The following is a 20218-nucleotide window of genomic DNA, read 5'->3' as shown; positions in this document are numbered from 1 at the left end:
TTATGCTATTTTAAAGATGATTAACCACTGCTGAAGCCACATCAACAATAGGCTTATGATAAAATACCTTAAAGATAGACTCTGAGGACCAGTCTGCTGCAGCCATGATGTCTTCTGAATGAGAGCCTATGCAAAAGGCTTTGGATGCCATGGCCCCTCTAACAGAATGCACATCACATTTAGTAATATCAATCTGAGACTCCCCTAGGATCCACTTAACCCATCTTGCCAAAGTAGCTGAAGACACCAGTTTATATGGGTTCGGTAGTGAGATTAAGAACTGACCCTGAGTGTCTCTGAAAGCCTCGTAAGCTTTCAAACATTGTACGACACATCGTTTTGCATTATAAGAAAACGCTGGGTAAGAAATGCAACGTGAGGCTGTTTTGGTACATCTAAAAATAGTAAAAGAGACTCCTGAAGGAGTAAATACTCTACCAGATAAATCCAGAGCTCTGACATCTGGCACACGCCTGCAGGGTATGAGGCATAAAAAAAGGGTAAGCTTTGCTGATAACTGTTTACAAGACAAGTCTTCATTACAAAGCCACACCCATAAGAAACATAAAACAACATCTACATAAATCTGAATATCTGGGTTGTGGGGGATGCCTCTAAGAAGCTTACAAACCAAAGAATGTTCCCCTACCGGTTTACCCTCCAAATGCATATGAGCCGCAGAAATCACAGATCTGAAATTATTAATAGTTCTGTATGCCAATCCCTGTGACGCCAAATCAGAAAGAAAATTAACAATCATGTTAATGCTTGTCACCAAAGGATCAACGCACCGTTCTGCACACCAACCAGCCCATCTCTTCCATGCAGACTCATATCGCTTATGAGTGAAAGGGGTTCAAGATTGGGATAAGGAAAACATAGCGTCTTCGGAAACTCCAGGCACTTGCCAACATCACCTGAAAGTCTCCAAGCCATGAGGGACAAGTGTCCGGCTATTACTAATGGATGAGGAAGGCCCGTCGGGTCCAAGAGTAGCAACGGATGAGACTGGATCTGAACCGGAAGGGCACATGTCAAGGGCATTGCCACTAGGAACCAAGGCTGAGCCTTCCAAAGAGGGGTCACCATGACCAATTCCGTCGACCTCCTCCGTACCTGAGAAAGTACTCTCTGAATCAAGGCGAAAGGAGCGAAAGGCATAAAGAGGACCTTCTGGCCATGTCTGTAGAAATGCATCCAATCCCGCCACCAGAGGATCCGGTCTCCAGCTGTAAAAAAGCAGAAGTTGCGGGTTCGGGTGAGATGCAAAGAGGTCGATCAGACAAGGACCCCACCACTGATTGAGACTGAGAAATACTTTGCGATCCAGCATCAAATTGCTGCCATCCCTCAGAAATTGAGAATTCCAATCCGCTATCATATTGGAACACCCCTGAATATATTCTGCTGTCACTTCTATGTGATGTTGAAGGCAGAAGTTCCAGAACTCCTTGGCAATTTCCTCTAGTACACGGGACCTGGTGCCCTCTAGCCGAATAAAATAATAGACCGCTGAGACGTCCATATGAAGCAGAATGCAACAGGTCGCTTTGAGGGGCGGCAAAGACCGAATCGCAAAACCCCCCACTAGAAACTTCAGGCAATTGATATGGAGACTCAGATTCTCCATCGTCCAGCGACCCCTGGTCTTCACTGATCCACAACGCGCACCCCAACCCCATCGGCTGGCATCTGATCCTATCACCATCTCCGGTGAGGACATAAAAATGGCCTTGCCATTCCACACATCCATATGATTGAACTGCCAAGTTATCTCCGCTCGAGCTTCGTTCGATAACAGGATCTGCTCTGAGTACGCTAGACCTCTGCAAAGGTGCAAGATCTTGAGGCGCTGGAGGGCCCAGTAATGCAAGGGACCCAGAAAAATTGCCTGAATTGAGGATGCTAGAAGACCGACTAGGCGAGCCAGTGTCCTCAGTGATATAGTCGGAGAGACAAGGGCTCTCCTCAACTCTTTCTTGATCGCTCTCCCCTTGGAGACGGAAAGACTTATGAGCTAGAACTGAATCCACTCAGAAACCTAAGAAATCAATATAGTGAGACGTGGACAGGCTGGATTTGTCTGAATTGATCAGGAACCCCAAGTCCTGGATGAGCTGGACAGTCCAAGACAGATGTAACTGAACAGTGTCTTCTCTTTGAGCCATAATTAAAACATCATCTAAATAAATGATAAGGCATATCCCTTTTTCTCTGAGGGTCTGCACCACCAGACGTAAACGTTTGGTAAAACACCAAGGGGCTGATGAAAGGCCGAATGGGAGGATGGTAAACTCAAACCATTGGTCTCGCCAGCTAAACTGGAGAAAACAACAGTGCGGGGAGTAAATGGGGACTGTTAGATAAGCGTCTTTTAGACCTAAGAGTACTAACCAATCGCCCTCTTGTAACAGATCTCGTAAAAGATGGATACCCTCCATCTTGAAGTGACAATACACTATCCAAGAGTTGAAAGATTTTAGGTTGAGCACCAGACGGGAGCACCAACTTTTATTTCGTACCAAGAAAATCATGCTGACAAAACCCCTGGGATGTGGAGTCTTCTTGACAATCGCTTGTTTGGAGAGCAAAGATGTGATCTCTTTGTCTATGAAACCTCTCTCTGCGTGGGAAAAATGCATGGGACGAGGAGGAGCAACCTGATGAGGTGTGGAATAGAACTTCAGCCTGTAGCCTCGAACTGTCTGAAGGACCCATTGGTCCTGAGAGCTACTTTGCCATGCGGTGACATGCCACTGTATCCTCCCCCCTAGAATTTCTTCTGAAAATGGGATTACTCTCACCTGTTGGGGCAGCGTCTGCTGCGTTGAAACCACTTTGGTTGCCACCTCTATAAGTTCGTCCATGATCTTTCAGGGATTTGGTGGTGTAGAGGGTTGAGGAAGATTGATAGCCTCCCTGACCTCGGGGCTAGCCACTAAAAGCCTGGAATGTTCCAAACGGCCAGTGCTCGACCTCTGAAGAGTCCGACCCTGACAGAAAGGCCTCCACTGAACATTTTCTTCATGGACGTCAGCGCTTTATCCAAGGCTGAAAAAGTTGCAACATATTTCCCCAAATCTTTACCAAACTTATCGCCAAATAGCTGACCATTCGCCCAAGAGCCAGCCTCCACAGAGGCCAATTCTGCCAACTTTGGTTCAATACGCACGAGGAAAGACTTTTGCCTTTCTGAGGTCACTGTGCAGTTGGCGATGCCTAAAATACAAATGGCTCTCTGAGCCCATTCCAGAACCATTTCAGGGTATAAAGGTGAGTGGGAGTCTTTTGCCCATGTCCAGAAGCTTGTCCTGGCATCCCTTCCAAGCCCTGTCAAAACCCTTCTTAGGGTCCTTCGTGAATTTCTTTAAGAATGTGGCCATACTAGGATACGGTTATGGGGTGTTGACCACTTTACCTGGAAGAGTAGGCCGGGGACACTCAGAGCGCAGAGTACTGCAAATGTCCTTATCAAAGACCTATTGCAATTTGTCTTGGACGTAATGGGCAACCTCTGGGCAGGGAATCCATTCAGTAGAAAGGGGTGAATAATATTATCTGGATGAAAGCATAGATTTTTTAATGTGTGAGACTCATCTGTGTGGTGCGTTTGCCTCTTGCGTTTAGCCGGTTTTGGGTCTTCACGTTCTTTATCTGATTCCAACGAATCAGAAGAGGAAGAATCACAGGCTCTTGATGACGGCAAAGAGAAAAAACACCCAGAGGAGTCTAGGTTAGAATAGTGCCCATATTCATGGTCTTTCAGTACAGAAGCTGCCATATCTGCTAGTATTTTGGCAGAAGAAGCATGACCCATAGGGATTCTCTGGGCTATACCCACATCTGGTATCTGGTCATTTTTGGCTGCATTCTCCGAGGGGGGTCTCCCCAAGAGTTCACACTGCCCAAATCACATAAGGGGCTGAGAAAACGGCTTCAAAGCCTTTATGAGAGCCTGATTGACAGATTCTTGGATGTGATGTCCCAGGGCCTCAACTAATCTCTCCTCCTTTTGATGTTCCATAGGCACTTCAGGAGTGTTCTGGTAAAAATCATCCTCTTTGTTGTAGTACGTCATAGCTGAATCAGCCAGAAGAATGAAGGAGTTCAAGGGGGGGGGGATCCGCCCAGCAAGTAATTAAATCTTGATAAGATATATCTTTCTTGGTTCTCCAAAGACAGAACCAGTAGTCAGCCAAACAAATGAAGGTGGAGGGCACCTGCTAATCCCCTAAGCCAAAGCCTGAATGCTTTTGTGTCCCCGTCGGGTGTTCTGGAGGTTGCCGATACTTTAGAATTCAAAATGCGCTCTACGCGCTATTGAGGGCCTATACAACACTGTAAGCGTGGTGGAAATGGTCCATGTGCATCTGCAGAAATAGAGGACAGACTATGTCCTACTGTCTCCCCGTGACCAGGAGGCCCGGTCAGGCAAGACTAACAAAGGGTAAAGACCCTTAATGTTTTTTCGCCCCGTCGGGCATTCTGAGAGTTCATCACAGCACCGAAGGTGAAGCAGAGCAAGTGATGGATTGCGGAGCGCCGACCGGCACCACGCGCACCGTCTACCCAAACAATAAAAGGACAAAGTCCTCTAACAAGCTCTTCAGTCAGCCCAGCTCCCACTCCATGCTGACAAGAATAGTGAAAATACATATGTAAGGTAATCACCACATAAAATGAAATGAAATGGGAAAGCAAAATGTCTTCTTAGCTGAGCTGTGAGCAGCAAAGAAAGAGGACAGACTGCATTGGCAGGGACATACATACAGAGGGACGATAGGGGATTGGTCAGTGTATGGACTGCTGTTGTTCATGGGAAATGTAGTTTTGATCTTGTTAACTTTTGATTGGCTGCTGTGTTTTCACAGTAGAAATGAGATAGCATAATCTGAAGCCTCCGGTCCTGCCATAGAATTATCATCCACAGGGCGGTTATTCTTAGAGGGGCAGAGCCCCTGCGCCCAGCCAAATGAACCACCCAGTTCTGATTTGTTCTTTGGGAGAAGTTATTCCAGATGCCATAGGTGTGATCAGTTTATTAAAAATGTATGCCAAATTCAAGCGGCCTTACTTATTCCCCATGAAAATCATATGTTGAAGCCAATAAACCTTTATGAGCAGATTACTATTAAACAGTGTTGAATTATGTATGCAGGTATTTTGTTATATGGAATCTCATAATTACCTAACTATAACACTCCAAAAAGTGCAGTATGTAATAAAAACGATTTTGAAAGCATAAGATGACCTTTGAAGAAATACATCCTAAGACGTTTTTTAGGGCATGAACTAGGATGAACTTGTAGTCCTATTGCTGTCCTTCCACTTACACCACAACTGTCCAGAGAAACCTTCCAACCCTACTTGACACATGTCACATAGTTAAGAAATATGATCTCCAGCTTTGGCAAGTAGAGTCTAACTTGCGGAGCCCACAGCTAAGTTCTAGGGATCTCTCCCACAGGTGGTGAAAGTTATCCATGAGTCTGTTGTCACATATCAAGGCTTGCTCAAACTATACCATTTGAAACCAAATTCCAATAATTTCCTGGTGAAGTTCCACCAGAGTGACTACCTGGTGTTTTAGCTGTCTGCCTCTCTGCAGCCCTGTGGAAATCCCACCAGTTTAACCTGCTTCCATGGAAACTCAAAATTAAGAAGGCTGTCTTGGGCCTCCCCCTAGCTTCTATGATGTCTGCAACATATCATTTTCTTCACAATACTTCTCACTGATGACTTAAGAGATGTCATTTTTAACATGTCTACTTCTTTTCCAGAGAGTCAAAGATGCAATAAATAAAGCTGAGGGCTTCTTGATGAGCAAAGTCCTGATGGCAGAGAGCACCTTCACTTTGGCGATAAGTGCATTCGCCCTGGCACTTACAGACCCCACCAAGGCAGTCACACGCCAGGCCTTCACTGCTTTGAAGAAAGAAGCTTTCATCAAAGGGACAGGTAAACAACCCACGTTCTAGTGGGAAACTGAGCATCGCATATTTGTACTCCACATATAAATGTATATCGCCATAGCATCTGCAGCTCTTCACACTTTCAGCTCCTCAGCATGTAGTAGCAAGCAAGGATGACAATATGTGTATCCAGGGTGCTGGGAAAGTGGGTACCCATCTAGCAACTCTGCTTACCACAATGTCTTTTTTTGGAGCATTATGGGAAGATCTAGCTCATATCACCCTATTTTGTCTACTAAGAAATGTTACTGGTGTAACTGCTTGTCAATGCCAAAATCACCACCGAGGAAGGACCATTCACAAAGTGCTGGTGCTTAGAGGCAACTCTGGAAATTCTAAACCAGTGGGGTGTTAACATATGCCCCGAATTTGACTATTTTATATATATATATATATATATATATATATATATATATATATATATATATATATGATATTTTAATTGGATAAAATTAATGTATGGATGGGAAATACATGATAACATATGAATAGAGTGTGGGATTTGGTTCAGCCCCTTGCTTGTGATTGGATGGCGTTTTTGTCTGTCTTAGCTGTCGGATGGCTTTCCTCCTTATTTTTTTGTGTTTGTCATAACCAGACATTCCTATTGGGCAAGCTGTATCATTCCGCCCACTTCAACTATGGATTAAGTTCACTATGAGGGATGGCATTCTGCTCTTTAACAAGGAGCACATCAACACCCAAAATAGTTCCATATTGTGCCAGGGACTACTATTATGAGACCAAAAATAATTTTGCATTTAGCCAATGTTATTTGATGAAATAACCAGGGTTGTGCAGCTTTCCCTACACAAATGTATTGTTACAAAAAACATGACAAAACCAAACAGACACTAACTATGCCAAAAGGCCGGCCACCAAATCCAGACCTATAGATTTTGCCAATGCTTGTTTTTAACTTGCTCTTGAGCACAGCATGGAAGTGCATGTGCTTTCTTGTTCTCTCCCTCTTTTTAATCTTAATACCTCACACTACTTGTGTGCTGTGTTTTCTTTCCCACTGCTGCTTCCCGCTCCCCACCCAACTGGACATGATACATTTGTAAAAAAAAATCATTAGTTATTTATTTATTCAAAGAGCCTTGTTATTGCAACTCGTTAACGTCCTTGCACATTATATGCATTTTTTAAAACATTTTAATTCACTGGTCTAACAAGACCATACACCATGTTAGAACTGTAAATTAACAAGCATTTGTTAGAGCTATTTGCATTGGAAATTCAGAACTGGACTTTTCTTACCATATAAATTTCTCAACCCTGCCTAATAATTTCATCTTTTCCTGCCATGTTTTGGTGGTCACTTGTGGCTACTGACATCAGGAATCACAAGCCCTTGGGGAGAGACGAGAAGATGACTGCACTATCTCGAGTTGTGCAAACGTCTGCATAGAAATTGGAAAATATGGCTGGAAAATTATTTTTCTTTTTATGTTAACAGAATGAAAAGTCTTGCAAGCATTTTTGCCTTGCATTTCAACAAAGTTCTAATGAAATTAACAATAGCTGAGCAGCCTGAAAAGGTTTATGCCCCAATAAAGGAAATAAGCAATGCCCTGTGTGCGGATTTCTCTGTGAGATGGCAGCGAGGGGGCCTGGAGAGAGAAACTCTAGATGAGGCTCTGCAAGTTTCACATCATTCCTTCTAGGTTTAGCTACATTCTACCAGAAAGGGAGTATTGTGGCTTTTGTGAGCAGTGAGCTAAATGTTTAGGCACCGGGTGTTTCTTTTGTAAAATCAGCTTATTTTAGAAGCCACAGGTAAATGAGGACAGCACTGGAATAAAGCCAAAACAAATGTCAGCAACATGGGAGGAGGTGGGAAGAATGGAATGCTGCAATAAATCCAGACAGCTACCAGCCTAAAACACCCACAGTGAAGAGTGACCAACAAAGAAATTACAAAGGTAGTCCCTCACTGCAACAGATAAAGAAACCAAAGTGGAACAATACAGTAGTTGGTCACTGCTCGGAAACAGAAAATGGAGTGAGAAAAAGGTAGAATTGACCACTAGCGTTTTAAAGGACACTGCATCCAAAAAATGAAATTGGTTTAAGCCATAAGAAGTACACTAAAAGTATACACGAGGTTGAATTCTTACTCTCAACCTAGAAATAACTGTAGCATGTGCCTCTCATGGGTGTCTCCAGTCAGAATAATGACTGAGTGCAATAACACTTCTTATATTTTGTACTTCAATAATACGTAACTTACAAAATGAGGCTGACTGTATTTTTTACCCTTTTGACCACATTAGTCCATTTATAGCCCCTTCCTAATTGCTGCAGGGTAAGGCAATTTGAATGGTAGCGTCCATACTGTTATTGAAGGAAAGGTCAGACTGAAAAGCGTGGTCACTCTGATATTAATCTCCTTAAAATGATCTGAGAATTCAAACAAATGGCAGTGCCCAAACCTGTACATTTATTTCCTACATTTCACGTTGGCATCGTACCGGAAGCGATGTAGTTCCTGCTGGACTTTGGTGCACCCTGCTGGACTCATCTCTCTTTAAGTAAGTTGGGTGACAGAAGTACAGAAGGTAAGAATAAAGCATTTCTGGTAAGGAACAACAGAAAAGGATCTCTGTCATGAAGATTTACTTAAGGCTTAAAGTACAGGAATGCATAAGCTGCACCTCTGTGGAGCAGGAGAAATTCCAGTGAAGATATTCCTATGCGAGATCGTGAAGTGAAGGGAAGTCTTGAAAAGGTTTTTACCTTTACTATGCAGGCACTCAGGATAGAGTTGAGCTTAATGTTTTCTTTAGTCAGCCAGTGCGCTGCTATCATGCACCACGTCTGTAGGTCACTTTCACACCTGTGTAATAGCTGTGACACTTCACTCACACTGATGGCAGGGCTGACATGGTGAGATCATGATAAGCATTTCGTCCCGTCACATCTACAAAATAAAACACTGAAAGCGGATACGGCCTGGCATTAGAGAACAAGCATTACCCATATATCACACTCTTCTTAACCCTACCCTTTCCATTTCATCCCAGGGTGGGCTGTGGTTAATGATGATTCCTGATTCAACAGACACCACCCTAGGACAAAATGGGACAAGAATGGGAACATTTTTCTTGGGTGATGTTCCGCTTCCTGCAGCCTGAGCTGAAGAGTAAAACGTCTGAGGCTAATTTCTATAGTGCCACCAGAAAAAGGATGAGACTGGGAAGCAATGTTACCCCTGATCCGAGGCAACACAAGGATTTTATGAGCATAAGCCCTAATTACACTACAGATATGCACTGAGAGGTGGAGTGAGTGCCGCTGCCGATATTGATGGACTGCTGGTCTCTCTGTCTTGGAGAGAAGCAGTGAGGCATGAGATACATTTACTATGTCTAAGTAACTAACCTTATTTATGGCAGAATATTCTACATGAACAGAGCCCCAGCGCTCTCAAGCACGAGCTGCTGCTGTGTCAAACCGAAGTATAGCTAACAATTTACATAAAGTGGGCCCTGGATCCCCACCATTTCCTTCCTACTTTTGGCTTTGTTCCACCAAACTCTTTCAGCCATTTGCTAGACACATTGTCAATCATGCTTTGGCCTAGCCCACTGGAGTATTCATCTCTCATCTATGTTTCGTTACACCTCCACTTGAATGCTGCAAGAGGACCTACTTTACAACAATAGACCCATATATCTGTACTGCTGTCTTCTTCCCATGTCTCTGAGTCTAACATGCTAAAGGTGCATGCACTGGCATATTAAATGGCTCCTATCACATTTCTTTGCTAATGCAAGTGAGACTTCTTAGTTTATTTGAAAGAGGAGACAGAAGCATGTCCTCCTACTCTGGGATACACAACTGGTTCCGGACTAGGGGCCTGATTATGACCTTGGTGGAGGGGATTACTCCGTCCCAAAAGTGACGGATATCCCGTCCGCCGTATTACAAGTTCCATAGAATATAGTGGAACTTGTGATACAGCGGGCAGGATATCCATCAAGTTTGGGACGGAGTAATCCCATCCGCCAAGGTTGTAATGAGGCCATAGATGTTGGCAAGTCAACAAGCCTAGCTCCAGCCCGATTACTGGCTGAGGATCAACTTTTGTTTTATGGAACTGGCCACAAAATATGGTAAGGGCTCTCCAGGCCCTTTTACTTTGCTAATAATCTATTTACCTGCTGTCATTGAGGTGTTGAGCCGCACCACAAATCACAAAACACAGCCTGATTTAGGTTTGGAGGGAGTTACTCTGTCACAAACGTGACGGATATCCTGTCCTCTATATTACGATCCCATAATAGCCTATGGAGATTGTAGTGCGGCATACAGGGTATCTGTTACATTCGTGACAAAGTAACCTGTCCGTTAAACCCTAAACCAGGCCCTCTGTTTTTCTTAAACCGGGGAAATCCATAGACATTAACAAAAAATACATTGTGGTATATATAGGCAGTCCTTACAAGATGGCCGGTAATCGGAGCAGCGATACTGGGACCCGAGTTACTAGTACTAGCTGATCATCCCATACTAGCCATCTCAAGTTATGTGGCCTGGTAAGGGGGAAAACATACAGACCCAGAATTACCAACGCGGGTTCCCTCTTTCCAGGGCCCTTTACTGCACGCATTTTCCACCTGCTTCCAGCAAGTGGAAAATTTGTGCTGTAGACATTAGGTTTACTCTACACCCGGTAAAATGCAGTATCATCCAGAGCAGTATATCCACAACCTGTGGAGATACTACTCTGTACTTCTTAGAATGAGAGGCAAAGTGTCAGATGGACTTCACATATTATTTATTATCAGTGTACTCATTTAGCTTATGAAAGAACTGAATTCTTTATTGTTAAATGAAAGTTTGATGGAGCTATCCACCCAGAGGATAAATTGCACAATGTGCAACCAGAAAACCTAGACACAAATACTAACATCTTTCACTTGACACTTGAGCACATTCTGTGGTCCTAGGCAACTCTTTTTACTTCACAGTGCCTCATTTTTCTTGAGCCCTCAATTTGAGAGAGGTCCATGAAGTAATACAGTTCAAGATGTGCACTATACAAAAACATAATTTTTGTCCAGTGTCACAGGTAATAATGTTGCTTCAAATATAACAATATTAGTCATATATACAGTGCACTTGACAGACTAGAGCCCAGTCACATGCTTTTGAATATAGTGAGGTCTGCTTCAACAATCCTCCTAGACAAAAGTGGCCAAAAGTATTTATCTGGCCTTTAACACTACGAATGCTAATTGTCTCTTTGCCCATCCCAGGAGATAGGAAACTCATGAAAAGGTGGAATCACCACTAGTAAAACCTTTGTGATGAGGAGCAATGAGCCTGACCACCAGGGGTTTATGTTGCACTTAAACTGCCTAAGGTCTCTTCAGACTAGTGAGGGCGGTCAGCAAACTCCTTTTAGCACATGATTTAGTTTACAAGTTTCAGAAGAACAACACAACTGTATGGACAACAGTCCCAGCTTTGAGTGGAGCTGGTCCTTCTGTTTTTTTTTCTAGCACTCACCAGGAGTAGGGCTCTGGACGTTTTTCCCCTGAGGCTGAGCTCTAGCCTGTAATAGTGTTGGAAGCCCTGATGATGTGGCCTGTGCACACACAGACAGCCATCTTTGAACGTTTTTCTCTCATTATTTATCATTACTTTACAGTTCCAAGATGGCTGCCATATTGAAAGCAAGGCATTGGACTATTGGAATAGTAAACCTGTTATGTAGTATACCATATGAATCAAGCATTGGGAAAGTCAATACCCTTGTGCATTTTAAGTAACAGATTGGTTAGCTTGTAAATCCTTATTGATCCATGTTTATGCTGCACTGGATTTCTGTTTCCTGCGCACTGGCTGAAATTTCTTTGTGTCTTCTGATTGCTCTATTTTACTTGCCCAAGTGAAGCCCCTTTTTATGGTCTGGCTTGACAGCACAGCTGTCCCAATACAAATATGTGAGCAACATTAGAGAGGGACTTTGTCTCTGACCACATGTTGGGAGCCAGCAGTACATGTTTTGATTTGGCAGGAGTTGAAAGCTTCTACAAAAAATGTATACTCCACTCATCTGTGATTATATTGTTTATGTGTCCCGCTGCCTGAGGTTGACCTTTCAGGGCTACACACATGACGTTGTAATGTTATTAAAGGGTCTTATTAGGTATCTAGATAAATTATGTTTTTTTTGGCAGCAGTATAGATGAGAGGAGGGCAGTCATTTCCTTATGTGGATATGAAGGTCTGTCTTGACTGTGTATTCATAAGCCAGCCTATTGGCATTGCCAGTGCTTCTTCTCCTTGTATTAGTTATATACTCGGGTCCAATGCACAAAGGGACTCACAACTCGTAAAGTTCAGAGTGCAGAGTCTTCACACTTGTGGAGGAATCTCCGTACTGCAGTGCAGAGATTATGCCATGAGTGCGGAGATTCCTCACTCGTAACTTTATGAGTCATAAGTCCCTTTGTAAATTGGGCCCTTGGTGTTCTTGCTTTTCTGCCCATATTTTTGAATTCTTACATGTTTTAGTATGAATTGAATTTAGAGACCAAGCTCTCCAAAGTCCTGCACTTAAAGTTACATGGAAACTGTCCAATAGTAAATGAGCAAAATGAACTGAAAACCGCAGATAAATGATGCAGAAGAGGTAACGACACAGGAGTGGGCGGGGTGGCGACAAGGCAGTGTTGTAAGTTGTGAGCAGATCAACATGGAGAACTAATAAAACAGTATCTAGAGAAAGGAGGCAGAAAGAATAAGGCACTGAAATAGCCTGGGGTATTGACTACACCCGGTACACTTCACTATTTCCGAGTGAGGAATTTACTGAGGGCAGTTAATACCTTTTACACCCACCACAAAATGGAGATTTGAATTCAGAATTGTTGCTTTTTACATTAATTTCTGCACATATTGGATTTTGCAGAGAGGTTTTCCCTCTGGAATAATTGGGTAGATTTGACCTGCCAGACTTTGCCAGATGAAACATGCAGGGGGGTGGGAATGACTGCAGTGATCTTAAATCTAGATTTGTCCACCAACAGAAGTTATAATACATAATCGAGTTTCATTGGGCACTCGTAATTGGGACCTAAAAGTGGGACTAGGCAAGACGGAGGAGCAAGAAACTGTCCTATAAAAAGAAGATGGGGGCAAGGTGATGGATACATTTCTACCAACAAGATATAACTTAAATTGGAGGAGAAAAGGAAGCCATGCAAAGTATGCAAGTGAGGCAGAGAAATGAGAGGTACATGGAAGTTTAAAGAAGTGAACATTTAAGAAAGATCTGATGGGGTGAAGATTGCGGCAAAGGATACCATGAGGAGGGAGGTAGAGTACACAAAGCAAGAGACAATGAGAATGAGAATCATATTAGTTTGAAAAGGAATGAAATGGTGGATTTAACGAATGTAGAATAGCTAATTATTTGCAATAGAACCAAAAGTAGTAATATGTATAACTATGGGTGCTGTATATTATTACATGAAGCATTTATACTGTAAACCCATTTGAAGGAGAATAGTAGAGTGTTGTGAACGTATCTAGTAGTAGGAAGAAAGATACAGGTGGTAGTATAGAAACAGTAGTACATGAAGTGGTGCAATTACTACTGCAAACACTACTTTTAATACTGAGTGGTAATATTAAAATAATACTCCTACTAGTAATAGTGGTATAATATTATTCAATCCCATAGTAGTAATAGTAATACTAACAACTGAGGAACTAGTAGAAAATAATTTAGTACTAGAAGTTGAGAGATTAGTTTAACCATTTTTAATTGGCTTGGGCCTGGATAGAATGGATTTTGTATGTGTAGCCAAATTTATGCTCCAGTTAATACAAAGTACATAGATAAATCCTCTTTCATTGACTTATAATGTCTTTGTGGGACATGGGATTCTGATGACATTAATAAAATACTTGCCCTGTGGCACCCTGGTTTATCATATCAGCAGACTCCATCATTGGCATGTTAGAACTGTAGTAGACCATCAGCCAATGTGCAACCTGTATTTCTTAGAATATGCAAATTATAAAAGTTCTTTCTTTTCCAGTTTTATGGCACTACTCTAAAGCAGTTTGTTTTGTGCCTTGTATTTATTTTCCAGGTGAGTCACCAGTGTATCGATTCTGGAAAGAGACTCCTAAAGCACTGGATCCAACCAGTCCCAACGCTGGAACTGCACAGATAGTGGAGACCACAGCCTACGCTCTACTAGCAACTTTGTACATCAAAGAAATGTCCTATGCCAACCCAATCATGCGATGGCTCACTGAGGAGCAGAGGTTTGGTGGTGGATTTTATTCTACTCAGGTAACAAACCTTCATAATACTATATATAATAATAATAATAATAATAATAATAATAATAATAATAATAATGATAATAATAATAATAATATTCTGTTTGATAGAGTACTTCGTACCCCCAATTCTGGAATTTCTAAAAAGTTCATTGTAATTTCACCAGTATTTTAAAATTCTGATTTGAGCGTGGGGCATTTCCCTCTAGTGATTTCTCCTTGCATTGTATGTGAATTTATGCAGCAAGACAATATGCAATGTAGTAAAACATGATGTTTTACTGTTCTGTAAGGAAGAAACCACACATTATTCCACATTATAAAACTAAGCACTGGCAGCAGACAAAATGCAGTAATGGTATTTTCTCGGGTCTTTTCATGCACCCACAAACACAGCTGCAGTTTGGTGCTACATCTGTGGTGATACCCACCGAAGTGAAAGTTTGTTTATTGCAAACAGAAAATGGAGTAGTATCCAACTCAAATACTTTTCTGCACGTAAATTTGAGCCTTCTTATGATTATCAGTTTTACCACATGTTTTCTGCTTTACTATTTAGAGGAGGTATCTCCAGCATTATTAGATGTTAACCTGAACTTATTTTTTATGCATATTCAGGAATTGCAGTAGCTTGGTCACATCTCTTTGCTCCCAATTGGTAGAACTCAATAACTGTGCAGTAATCCATTCAATGAATAGACATCATGTTTTTCAGGCATTCTAAGAGCTCTAGTCACAGTCATATACACTCCCTAGTGACAAAATTATGATCCTTAATCACAGAGTTAGGGAAAGTGGAATTATACCGTCATAGACAGATTTCCCCACACTTAAAATTGTGCCAGTGATAGGTATTTTAATTGTGATTAGAACTGCTCATAGGATGGGTTGTGGGTGTTCTACTAGGACACCTACAAAAAGTGTTGAACATCCTAATACACTCACATTTTTTGAAGTCATACACCTTTCTGAGGTAGTTTTGCATCCTGGTCAGAGATTTACTCCTATCAAAGATAAATCCCTTTTAACAGTGGGAAAGGGAATGATGGAGCATCCCCATAGATAGAGTATATGTTGGGGAAGGGAGTTTCTCCACCAGGAACACATTTTTCCTAGAGATCAATGAAGTTAATCTGTGCAAATACACTGATTACATTTTTGTATGGGGCGTTGCTTGTGTATTTGAGTTCTCCAGCAATTTGTAACTCTTGCATATTTTCATGGCTATTCCAGGAATTCTGTAAGAATTCCATGAAAATGTAAAAGTTGTTCCAACGCTACAAATAATCATCAGGGAGAGCATTTCCAAATTTGTCAGCGGTTTCTTTGTGAATTGGACCCTAAATGAGCCTTTCATGGTTACTAGGACAGTGCATTTCTAATATCAGTAGCAGCCAGTAATTTGCATCATCCCCCATCTTGAAATACCAGATGAACTACTTGAACTCTCCCTTTGTGTGTACTGAGCAGCCACAGGGATTATGTTCCTTCTTAAAGACAAAAGATGGCTTCTCCATTCTTAGTGATCCATTATTCAGTGAATATCAATTGCTTCGGATAATTTTATTTACTTAAATATTCAGTGTCCCTTTGTCTTCTACTGTCAACAGTAATGTTCTGCAAAAACAAGGCCAAGGCAGAGACTGTTTAAGCAGATGCCTCAGTGAAGCTCAGATTACGAGTTCATGCTTAAAAACCTTTATCTTTCAGAAGTATTCCTGCTTTCAAATGCAAGTTTGCTTAACACACTGAAGCTGTCTGAATAATATATTTTACTTCAGGCTGCATGTGTGATGGCAATCAAATTGCAACATTTCTGTATAGTTCCTTCATGATGACATATATTCAAGTCTAAGAAATTGATTGAGGCATTGTAGGGCTTGACGATTAAGGAGAATCAGGGCTATAAATGTTTAGCCAGGCATGAAATTCCTTTAGTCTCTGGTCATCTCTGAAACAAATCAAGAAAATATAATCAATATACCACTTCAAATCACTGTGTTGACTAAGAAGAGGTTTGTATTCACATATATAGCTCTAGTCTCAAAATGAGCAGCATATGAATTTGTCAGGCTTAGCACAAAAGATTTGCCAACAATGGTGCATTTATTTTGAAGAAATATGTCCTTAAACTAAAAGCAGTTTCTTTTTAAATGATGTTGGTACTTTAAAGGGGGTCTCTGTCATGAAATATACCACACTTCACTTCAAAAGCATGAAGCTTCGTCAAGATCATACAGGTTTATGTAGGAGATGGCATGGTCAATATCTGCATGACTGCAAACACTCCTTTGACTTTGAAATATTGATAACCTCCCTCTCCGGTTTGTCTCCTGACTCTCTCTAGCAGACTCATCCATTGACAACTTTCAGACCCATATCAACCTCAGGCATGACTATCTGTCCACATGGCCCATCACATATCTTTTTTTTTTTAGGGACCCTGTTCAGAACAACTTTGAAATGTATCGCTCATTTTCTGTTAATTCAAGCCACACGATGGTAAACAATATTGAACTGTATGTTAAAGATTGACATGGAGAAATAGAAAAAAGTATTATAGAACATTTCCTTTACCAGGGGGCCATTGGAAGAGGGAATCCTGGGCTATTGCCCACTTTGTTCATGTTGTAAAATGTCTCTACAATCAATATGAAAATTATTGACCCTCATTACAGAGGTGAAACCTTACTCCATATTGATATGTGCTTGGCCTGGATTGGGACCTTCAAGTCACAACTGAAGCAGATAGTGTTGCAAAAGAAGAGCAGGTTCTTGACAAACCACTATACATTTTCTGTTCGTAATCAGTATTTATTTGGGTTCATTGATATCATTAACCAAGTTCATCCTAAGCAAGCATTGTTTTGTCTTCCATTGATATCCTCTTTCCATTCGGTTTGCATAGGACACACTGAACGCCCTGGAAGCACTGGCACAATATGCCATTGTCCAAAAGAAGCTGCAACTTGACATGGTTGTGAGGGTGGATTATAAGAAACATGGAAATTTTCAGCGGTATGAGCTAAATGACAAGAGATATTTCTCAAAGCTCACAGAGGTAAGTTTAACTGCAAGAGTTATACTGATGGTACGTATGGTGAATTTACCATTGTACTTTGTACAAGAGCATGTGTATCTGACTTTCCCGATCCCCGTTATTTTCTGTTGGTATTTCTTTTGCCTCTGTATTGGTTATGAATTAGTGATGCACTGAAATGACAGATTTGTTACAGTCAGAAAATCCCTCTCATAGAAGTCAAGACTGGAATGCTTGTGGGACAAGGACATGATGCTGCAATCTCCTTGATAGGTCTATGAAGAGAATTCAAAAGGTGGTCCACTTGCCCAGCAAGAAGCATTCTGCAATATGGCAATTTACCACAGCGAAAAAAACAGGCTCCATGTAACATTAAACTCCCAGTCACCACTGGTAAGTGACTGCACTCAGCTAAGAGCACCACATGTGCCCCATTCTAAAAGGGATAGCCTGTCTGATACTTCCTATCAAAGAGTTAGTGCACATCCCAAGAGGTTGTTTGACTCTGTGCTCACTTTCCCCCTTAGGAGTGGACTTAAACTGCACTTCACTAATGAGGCCCAAGAAGGCCAAAGCTGGTCTGGGGCTACTTGTGTTTCTGACTAGATGAGATCTAGCCAGGCAGTTTTGTCTTTACTCTTATACATGAGCATGACCAAGACTGCTCAAGTAGAAAGTGCCTGGTCTCTGTCTAGAGTGGCACAGTTGGTGAAAAAGAATGGACTGGAGAGCAGAACCGACCAATTTCCATAGGCTGAAATAACTTGAAACATTCCTTCCTCAATTTGCTTTTTGTACAGTGAATGCCTTAGGCATGAGAGGTGCAGGACTCAAGCTGTACTTCTCTGATGAGGCCCAGGTAGCTCACAACCAGCGTGAGATTGCTTGCATTTCTGACTGGAGAGAGCCAGGCCTGGCAGCTCATGGAGACGGATCAAGACTTATTTATGTGTGGATTGTCTCTGTCACAGTTGATGAAAAAATCATGCACCGTAATTTGACTAGAACCCATGGCTGAAATTAATTTAAGCATTCCTTCCATCTCTTTTGTGTTTATTGCAGTAAACACCCTAAGCCTGATGACTATGCACAGATGTGGTTCTGTACTCACTGTGCCTTAGGAGCTGCTCCGTACAGATGAGAGCGAAGAGGGTCACAACTAGTCTGGGATTCCTGGTGGTCCCATATTGAACTGGCAGTTCAGGCTGGATTGTTTGCACTAGAACAAGGTCAAGGCTCCATTGTATATGGCTGGTCTCTGTCTAGAGGTACACACTTTGGGAAAATGATGGACAATAATTTGGCCTGAGCGACCACCACTGGATGAGATTAATTCAAGCATTCCTTCCAACACTTTGTTGCTTTCTGCAGTAGATGCATTAGGTTTGACCGTTATGACCAGATCTAGATCCTGTGTCCCCAGTGCTATAGGATCTCATAGATAAAGTCACCAGTGTTGCAGAATAATTCAAAGAATTCTTCCACTACTTTGTTGTTTGTTGCATGTTGATAAAATGGCATGAGCACAATGGCAAAGAGTATTTTTAATGAGCATATGACCATGCTTCCATGCAAATGATAGAACACCTTTTGGGCATCATATGTAAAATGTGAACCCCGCATTAGTATCTAAAGAAGGAGCATTGCAAGTCTGTAGTCTCTTCTATAATAAAGAGGTATCAATGGGTTACCCAGAACATCATCAAAGCCTGTTGTGCTCCTGTGGAACTTCAGTAAATCCCAGGAGTTTTTCTTTTGGCTGCAGAACATAAACATCTTGGGGCACAACAATACTGAAAATTATTGAACAACATTAGGGTGACAGGATGGGCTAAAATACTAGCCATATTATTGTAGATAGATGCAAGGTCTTCATACAGGTAAGTGTGGAGACAGACATGTGGGGAGTAAAGGTCTTTATTTGAGAGCCCCATCCTCACTTCATTGTCCCATGGTGATTAACTTCCAATTTAGTCTCAACACAAAGTTCAACATGCCATGCACCATAACGTTCAGTATCCCCCTCAATCAACCGAAGTATACACATACATGCTATGACACAACATCATCCGTTTTTGATACACACAGGACTACACATTCACACGAGGTGACTTTATCATCCCTTTTCCTTACACAGGACAAGCATCACAAAGATGCAACAAGCATTAAGAAACAACTAGATAAACTTTAATTTCAACTTTCATGTATCCTCACTCTTTCTCAAGCACAGATCTCCACAAATACACCCCACTCGGATACAGTAACACACACACCAAACGTTCAGTACAGCACACAACATTCAGCACCCAGATGGCTAAACCAGCACTAGGAAGAGTCAGACAGAAGAAAGCACCTTAGCCTGCACTTAGAATCACACACTCTGAATGTTGCATGAACATCAGATGGATGCCTCCCATATGCAATGCAAGCAGCACTCCTTAGGGACAGCCTTAAACTAGGGGCCAAAACACCTAGATTTTCAAATGAATCATGTAACTCAGCTCAGTAAGTGAAGTTGCTGCGCTGACTTGAGTGGACTGGAGAGAGCAGAACAAAGCCTTAGCTACAAAGACGTGGCACTGTTCTGCTATCTCCCAGCTCTTGTGCACTTTTTGCTGCCATGTGGCAATGCAGGCACCCCTGCACAATAACGCAAAGATGTTTGCATTGTGGTCTGGATAGTTTTTCTGCAGTAGGTGGTCCTTTCCTGTACAAAAACTATGCTGAAAGGCAATTTCCTCCTTATATGTGTGCTGCAGAGTTAAAGTGAGGAGAAATTACTATATGTATCCTTGTTACACTAGCCTCAGAGACGTGCAGGATTTTGCTACAAATCCATGTCTTCAAGTCTTCATAGATATGGATTTGCATCAAAATCTATGTGAGGATGCAT

At 41.9% G+C, this 20218-nt stretch overlaps 1 protein-coding gene across 1 annotated transcript in view; it reads left to right on the top strand.

The window, feature by feature from the left end:
* The window catches only part of C5 (complement C5), a 234277-nt gene that overhangs the window by 167172 nt on the left and 46887 nt on the right, over positions 1 to 20218 (top strand). Inside the window, exons 28-30 of the mRNA XM_069241656.1 lie at positions 5781 to 5958; positions 14090 to 14295; positions 17194 to 17346. Coding sequence (XP_069097757.1) covers positions 5781 to 5958; positions 14090 to 14295; positions 17194 to 17346 — 537 coding nt within the window. The remainder of the gene's footprint in view (positions 1 to 5780; positions 5959 to 14089; positions 14296 to 17193; positions 17347 to 20218) is intronic.

Source organism: Pleurodeles waltl, chromosome 6, assembly GCF_031143425.1.
Source record: "Pleurodeles waltl isolate 20211129_DDA chromosome 6, aPleWal1.hap1.20221129, whole genome shotgun sequence".
NCBI lineage: Eukaryota > Metazoa > Chordata > Amphibia > Caudata > Salamandridae > Pleurodeles > Pleurodeles waltl.
The sequence above is the reverse complement of the archived record's forward strand: the minus strand, read 5'-3'. Positions and strand labels throughout refer to the sequence as shown.